Here is an 8783-nt window from a genome sequence, read left to right on the forward strand (position 1 = left end):
TTAATCACAATATATATAATTGTGATTCTTTCTTGAAGCATCCTGTTTTCTCCTAAACCAAATTACTTAATCATCAAAATTTATTTTACTTTCTCACATTTTCGTTAAAAACGAAAACAAATCTTAGAAAGGCATATTGTATCCAAATCATGCATCTAAACAATAATAATAATAATAATAATAATAATAATAATAATAATAATAATAATAATAATAATAACCTTAATTAAGAGACGAACATAACTTACATTTTCCCCTTACACTTCCTATTATTGACTACTTAATTTCCTCTGTTTTCTTTCTTCTTTGAAGATGGAAACATTGAAAGTTGCCAAAAAAATTTTGAGTACTTGGAATCCTGTTTAGTTTCTTGTCTTTTATGAATTCAATATCTTAGTTAGGAGTGAGGACATACATCTTACAAACATGTGAATCTAATTCAGCAGAAATTTCTCCTGAAACTGATGATGTTGTTGAATGCTGCCAAAAAAACAAAAAAAATACAAATATATAATCAAAACAATTATGTATCAAAATGTTCTACATTATTGTTGTATGGCCATTTGACAAATTAATCTTTAATATTTTAAGATATTAGACAAATTAATTCGTAATAAATGGACAAATTAGATAATTTAATAATTCAATCGTATTACATTCTAGAAAAATTAACGACTAACTTATCACTTTTAAGAAACTATTAGGGATTAATTTTTTTTAAATTTATTTTATCAGCAACTAATTTCTCTAATATTATAAAAAGAAATCTAACCTCCCATAAATCTCTTGCATGAACTGAAGTTGCAGATTTTAGGCCTAAATCAGACCATGAAGCTGTTACTTTTGCTTTTGATGAGCTTCGATTCCATAAGATCACTGCCACCTTGTTTCCACTAAGAGGACCTGCCCAAACCTACAACAATTTCTCTCTTCTAGTAAGGTACTATCATAATTTTGCAATTACACCTAGAATAATTTTGATGCAATATTGTAAATAATTTTACAGAATTTTCTAATTATATTCGGTTAATGCTAGAGAAACAACAAAATAATTCAAATTTTTTTATTTATTATTTATTTATTATAAAATATATTAAATAAAGGTTAATTTTTTATATGAAAAAAATATTGGTGTTTTTGTTAAAAATTGGATTATTTAGTATAATTACAGCTGAGTAGATTTTGCAGATAAAAAGTCAACACGCAGAGTACGTATTGGATACGTGTTATCATCCTGGCAATGATATGTGTCATCATCCTGCCAATATACAAGATACATTTACAATAGTGTAATACACTTTAAATATCCATCTTTAACCAAAACACCATCTTCATCTCCATATTAAAAATAATTTTTATAAATAAAAGCTAATTTTTTATAATTTTTTACTAATATTTTTTTGTTATTAAACATTTTTTTTAAATTACCTCCAAACCATTATTACTTTTCACCTTCTTTCCTTGAACTCCTAGTTTGTCTGCAATATATATGAAAGTAAATAGCTTAAAAGGCATTCATTGTTTAATAAATTTTAATAATAATAATAATAATAATAATTTACTATTATTATTATTATTAGATTTGAGCTTTTTCTCTGCCTTGGTTTACAGCAATAACTTCTGAATTGCTTAGCAGTTCCTTTGTGGTCTTATCAAGGGCCCGAATATCACAACCAATCAATAGAGGAGCCTATAAATTAAAGAGAAAAAAAAGAAACAAAATAGTTATAATATATATAACATACATTTTGTCCATAAAATTTTGTGACATATATAGAAATGAAAATACCTTAGCTAATGCCCATATGCTAAAATGGGCACGGTATTCTTCTGTTGTCATGCCTCCATTTCCAATTTCAAGCATGTCAGGATCTGTTCATAGAAATTTATAATATAAAGTTATTTTAATTTATTAAATACAAAATTAATGCATTATAAACGTTGAATATATTTTACTCTTCAAAAAAAATCACTTTATTTTAAGATCCTTGACAAATGTTCTCCGATAAGTTTCAATCTTAATTTATCTTTTTAGTTAATTTTTTAATATTTAAATAAGTAAAAATTTAATTTTTAGAAACATCAAAAAATTTAAAAAAAAAAATCGAAGTCCTTTTTATTTACAAATTGAAAGAATAAATTAAGACTTCTATTATTTTTAATTACAAATACTCTAGCAACGAATAGTAGTAAAGATAGATAATTACCATTCCATCCTCCAGGTCCAGCATAAGAAGCCCATTTGTCATTTTGATCTGCAAGAGATGTCATGCTGCACAATGTTGAAAAACAAATTCCAACAACGGAATTAAATTTCTCATAAACCAAAATATTGAGGGTTTTTTATTGGTTTAATTATTCTGTTGGTTCCTATAGTTTTATAAAATTTTCAATTAGGTCCCTATACTTTTTTTTTTAATTGGGTCCCTGTACTAAATTTTTTTTTTCAATTAAGTCTCTTTTAGTAGTAATTGGCTTAATTTTATAGCGATCCAACTAAAAAAAATTGGTATAGGGACCTAAATAAAAGGAAAAAAAAGTGTAGAGACCCGATTAAAAAAAAATTTGGTGCAATAACTCAATTAAAAAAAATTATAGGAACCTAATTAAAAATTTCGCAAAACTATAGGGATCAATAGAGTAATTAAACTTTTTTATTTTAATAAATAAATTAATTATAATAATTACCGAAATAAATAATTGAGTAAAGTGTCATTTTTGTCTTTAACGTTTGGGGTAAGTTCTATTTGTGTCCCTAACGTTTAAATCGTCCTATTTGTATCCCTAACGTTTATAAAAGTGATTCAATGTTATCCTACTATCAATTATACTAACAAATCAGATTATATTTTTCAATTATTCTTACTTGAATGTATTCATTCTCAATTAGGTCTCACTTAGATGTGTTCGATTTTAATATTATACCCACTATTTGTGTTTAGATTCAATTATATCCCTAGAAAAGTGAATTATGTAAATGTTGTAGGAATTAGTTTCAACTTTTGATGAACTATTTTTCGGAGTGAATCATCGATTCTATCACAGACATTTGTATTCTAACTCCAAGAAGAGATTTTCAAAATTCAAACTAAAGCGCTCATGATGTGTAATTGACTGCATGATAACATTGAATCACTTTTACAAACGTTAGGAATACAAATAGCACGATTTTTAAACGTTAGGAACGCAAATAGGATTTATTCCAAACGTTAAGGACAAAAACAATACTTTATTCTAAATAATTTTAATCTCTTCTACCAACCTTTTTATATATTAATTGCATGTTAAAAGTTTGGATTATTAATAATATTAATATTTTTTACTATTTTTTATTATTTTAATCTCTTCTACCAATCTCATCTCGTTTATAATGTAAATAAGATATATACAAAATTATCTCATTTATTTCGGTAATTATTATAAAAAAATCCTTATTATTGATAGTCACCTGTCCCAGTTATCTTTAATGTCTCCAGTTGTTCTCCAACTATTTCCAACACCCGGGGCCCAAGTTGCCGGATCTTCCAATCCCCTGTGTTTGAAAAGAAAATTGCAATTTCTAACAATATAAGTAATCAATGTTCCTAAGAAATCAACATGTTTATGATATTCAACTACTCTATCTCACCATTCACACATGGAGAAGAAGATTGATCTTCCAGAGTTTAATAAAGCTTTACTCATTCTTGGGTACCTGATTCATAAATAAAATCTATAAATTCATTGATTATATATATATATTATTAAATCCCATTAATTAATACCTCTCTTTGGGGCTTATATTATTGTTGTTACAATTATCATACTTCAAGTAGTCAACTCCCTAAAATAACATTGAAAACATAAGTTAATTATACATACATGAATCCAAATAAAAAAAAAAATTATATAAGTGTAAAATGACTTTTAAATGAATGTATTACCCAAGAAGCAAATGTTTTTGCATCTTGTTCTTCGTGTCCCAGTGATCCAGGCATAGTTTTGCTGCATGTCTGATTTCTACAAAGATATTATTGTAATTAAAAAATTAAAAAAAATAATTTTTTAATATTAATATTAATATTGTGTTTAATCTGAAATACATACCCAGCATCGGAATAAATTCCTAACTTTAAACCTTTGCTATGAACATAATCGGCTAGAGCCTTAATTCCTGAAGGGAATGTTGAAGCTTTTGCAACCAAATTGTCCTGCCACAAAAAAATAAAAACAATTTTATCATGTGAATTTTCTCGTGATCACTTGATATAATTAATTAAGTGTAATTTTTTAGTATTAATTTTTCGATTATTCAGTAAATAATAAATAATATTATTCATTACCTGTGAGTCTCGGTTCAATTCTCCCCAACAATCATCTAAAAAAAGAAAATNGATAGTTATTGGTAATGATAATAATGTTTACTCCTATATAATAATAATAATAATAATAATAATAATAATAATAATAATAATAATAATAATAATAATAATAATAATAATAAATATAAATTTTTGTCGTACCTATGTTGATATAATGGTATCCCAAAGCAGAAAGACCCGTTGACACCATTGCATCAGCTGCATATTGAAAGATATATAAATAACATATGTTATTAGTTTTTAATTCTATCTATAAAATATTAATATACGTCCAACTGTGTTAGAAATAAAATATTTTGCATTGATTTAATTTATTTTAAAATCATTTGAAATGAAAATAAAACATTATATTTCGAATTAATTATATAAAATAAAAATATTTAATTTAAAAATTGATATAATAACTTAATTTATAATTTTATTATTATTTATTTACTGTACAATCTTCATTCAACCATCAGACTTCTAAACTTTTTTCCTCTTTTCAAATCATTTTCTTAGACATTAATAGTTTAATTAATACTGTTTAAATGGTAAAAATGACTTTTTATACTTTTAGTACTCCAAATAATTTCAATTCTAATTAAATTATATATGTATAAAAGATTTGAGGCAAGTGTATGTTAAAGCAAATTCGTATGATTTATAAAATCAATTTAATTCTTGGTTTTCAAAACAAAACAAAAAATATTTTAAAATATATTATTGTGTATAAAAATAATTTTTATTAATTGTATTCCAAATACACCCTATATGATTCTTAAATATATTATCGTATTAAAAATCAAACGTCTGTGATTATAGTGTCATCAAGTTATACCTGTTTGTCGAATCAAGTCTTCATTAATTTGGCAGTCAAAGTGATTCCAGCTATTCCATCTGATTTATCAATAATTGCTCATTGAATATATTATGCAAGATATTATATTCGCATATATATATATATAATTGATTTTTTTTATGGAAAAATGAAAGTAATATAGAACCACTTTTTAATACTAATACTCCTTATTCTATTAAAAAAACATAAACTATACCAACTAACTAGGATGATTATTGGTCTACTTAATAGATATAATTACAAATCTAACATCTCTTATATATAAAATTTTTACATAATTTATAAGTGTATATGAGATATCATTTTTTTCATGAACTAATTTTTAAAATTGAGTTAAATTTATCCAATGTCAATCTTAACATAGTATGACTAGAAATGTCAAATAAACCAGGTTAGACGGATTCATTTAAGCTTAATTTGCCTAAATCCGTTTCATAGACTTTAATTTTCAAGCCTAGATCATTAATGACCAGTCTATGTCGAATTAAACCGGCTGCCCTATTAATTTTTTAAAAATTTAATTTTCGGATTAAAAATAATATTTTAACAAAAAATGTCACTTTTAGACAAAAAAAAAATCTTAAACAAACAAAGTTTTTTTAGTAGTTAGAGTCGGATATTTGAGTCGATAAAAAATTATATTTAAAAAAGTATTTTTTTTCCTTTTATAAAACACAAAAATTTAAACAGTTAGTTTAATCTGTTATTTTTTAGATTAATCGCCGGACTCAATTCATTTAATCTAAAATTTAAATGAATCTGATTTTATTGGCAAAAGTCTACTTGTTTAAACAGATAAACAAGTTGACCCAACGAATTGAATTTAATTAACCCATTTTAATGACCATAGTAAGTATCACGATTTATATATCAATGTTATTGGGCGTAATCTCTCGTCTCATAAACTAATTTTTTAGGTTGAGTTAAACTTTCTCAATTTTAATTCTAATAAATATCTTAATCTTTAAACAGAATATTTAGATTTGTCAAGAATTTAATTTAAAAAAAAAAACAAATTTCTCACTGAAAAACTACTTAGTTCTTCATGGAATTTTTGTCATGTGAGCTGGATAACGTTAATACTATTTGTAGTAATAAAATCTAAATTATAAAGCTCCGATCCCTAATACTTAAGTTGTCAAATGAAAATGATAAAGCTTGGCTGAAAATGTGAAGATAAATAATCGAAATAAAGTTGGTTGTTATTATATATCATTATTGATTGTCCAACCCCAATATATCATAAGAAGACTCAATAATGGATGCTTACTTATTAGCTTTATATGCATAAATTAAAGCTGGTAGGGTAAACACAACAACAAATAATAGCAACTAACTCGAGATAAGATTGGATTATTGTTCCCTATAAATAGTGGCTTAGGTAAATCAATATATATAATATATCTATAAACAAATTAAGTGCAAGTATACGTAATTAATGGTTCTAGCTTGCACCTAATGTTTTGATGTTGAGGTGTGTTATAAAGTCCACAAATTAAATCATGGTTTATATATATTTAGCACTAACTAATGCGAGGATATGCATTATTTTGTGACCAAGCACTATTATGGGTATATCCATTAATCCATGTGAGACTTGTCCATATGGTTTTGCGCGTATACAAAAATAAAAATCAACTCAGGATTTGACACATTATTGATGGTTATGTTACATATTCTACACCTACCCTATTAAATCAATTGGTTATAACCACTTCTTTCTGGATTTTTTTTTTGCCTTATCAATTAAGGAGTTTTTATGATATTAGAAGGAAAAAAGTTACAATAATGAAACCTAATTATTGGTGTAGAAGAGTCTTTGAGCGAGAATATATAAGCCTTTTTCAACTAAATTAAGTCTTTTTATGACATACATTAAGAATAATCACACTACAATAAACTTTTAAAATAATTGGTCTTTATCTAGCACCAGTTTAGCCACCAACATCAAAACCATTCAATTTGATCGCTGAAAGGATTGTTAATTTAAAATTTAGCTACAAACACTAAAATCATTCTAATTGGTCACTAAATTTAAAATTAGCAACCGATTTAGTGACAAAAACAAAAAAATAGATTTTTGAATCTTTTAAAAACTCTTGGTTGTTAAATTGGTCATTAATTTTTAATTTAGTGGCCAATCAACTATACACACCACAAAAAATTATTAGAACAGTGATTGATTTTAACCACCAACAAAAAAAAAATAAAAAAAAGTATGGTTATACTTAAATAATGTAAGAAAAATGTTAGAAAATTGACTTTTTTTTTCTACATTTGAATTAATATTAACTATTTTTTTTTCTTGTTGACACTGAAAGTGTTAGGTTCTTAGCATTGTCTATAATAAGATATAAATGATAATAAATGAAAAATAAGATTAAAGAATTAATTAAAGGAGGTAGGCATACCCCATGGGTGGTGTAAGGCCGAGTAAGGACGATCCATTATTATTGTCCAACAATAAACGATGAGATGCTGATGATGAAGATGTTGAAGTAATAAACAGCAGAAGAAGGAGCCACAACCATAACGCAACCCCTTTCTTCCATGCCATATTCATGGAATCACCACCTGATATATGTATATATATATTATTTTGTTCTGGTTATATATATAGTAGTAGGTGGGAAATATCGAAAGACTGAAGAATAAGAATAAATAAAAGAAGAGATCGGAATTCAAGAGAAAGAAGAGACAATAATGATAATAATAATAATAATATTCAACTTGCTTGGAAGACACTGCTATTCACTATTCAGTGTTCAAGCAATAATGATGGAAAGCAGAGAGCTAAAGGCCTAAATCCCATGTATCTATATATATATACATACATGGGTAAAGTTTACCATGCTTATGGTGGGTAAACACTTTTAGCTACATTCAAAAAATATTAAAATTATACTATTTAACGTTTTCGCAATATTTTTATTCTTTCAATTAAAAAACATTGTTAAATTATAAAAAAAATTAATTTTAATTAATAACACTTTTAAGTAAAAGTGTGGTTAAAAGTAAATAGTTATCGTAATCAATATAACTATAAATGTCATAGCATAAATCAAGTTTTAGAGGAGCACCAAAATTAGTTCTGATTGGATATGACTAAATTTTTTATTCAATTCGTACTAAAATCATTAAATTAGATCGGATCTAATAATATTAATATTTTTTAGAAACCGGATCTATAGTTTACGGATCGGAGCTATCAAATATCGATATACTCATCGAAAAAAAACAAATAATAGAAAAGTATCTCTAATAATTAGAGGTGAATGCGGGTCGGATATGACTAAAATCTTGATTCGATTTGCACTAAAATCATCGAATCGGATTCAGTATCTGTAGTTTTTTTTTTTAAACTTGAATCCGATTCGCACATTTGCGGATTGGATCAGATCAGATATAGGATATATCTGCAAAGCATAAAAATATTTTATGAAGCTTATTTTTATTAAAAAAATCAACAAAATTTCTTTTTTTTCATTCTTTTAAACACTTTTACTCTTAAAATATAATTAAACCTATTTTTTAAATAATAAAAATAAAATAATACAACATATATGATAATTATTAGTTGA

At 25.2% G+C, this 8783-nt stretch overlaps 1 protein-coding gene across 1 annotated transcript; it reads right to left on the reverse strand.

Moving 5' to 3' along the window:
- Window positions 1-202: 202 nt before the first annotated feature.
- Window positions 203-7966, reverse strand: LOC107489861 (alpha-galactosidase). Its single transcript, XM_016110631.3, has 15 exons — window positions 7614-7966; window positions 5182-5240; window positions 4503-4559; window positions 4323-4357; window positions 4087-4190; window positions 3924-3999; window positions 3765-3823; window positions 3629-3694; window positions 3449-3532; window positions 2208-2272; window positions 1790-1872; window positions 1600-1690; window positions 1429-1478; window positions 773-913; window positions 203-480 (listed from the first exon to the last, which is right to left on the reverse strand). Exons 1-15 carry the CDS (start codon window positions 7763-7765, stop codon window positions 394-396), a joined length of 1209 nt encoding a protein of 402 aa, XP_015966117.1. The 5' UTR covers window positions 7766-7966; the 3' UTR covers window positions 203-393.
- Window positions 7967-8783: the final 817 nt, after the last annotated feature.

The sequence above is a fragment of the Arachis duranensis genome, chromosome 5 (assembly GCF_000817695.3).
Source record: "Arachis duranensis cultivar V14167 chromosome 5, aradu.V14167.gnm2.J7QH, whole genome shotgun sequence".
NCBI classification, from domain to species: Eukaryota; Viridiplantae; Streptophyta; class Magnoliopsida; order Fabales; family Fabaceae; genus Arachis; species Arachis duranensis.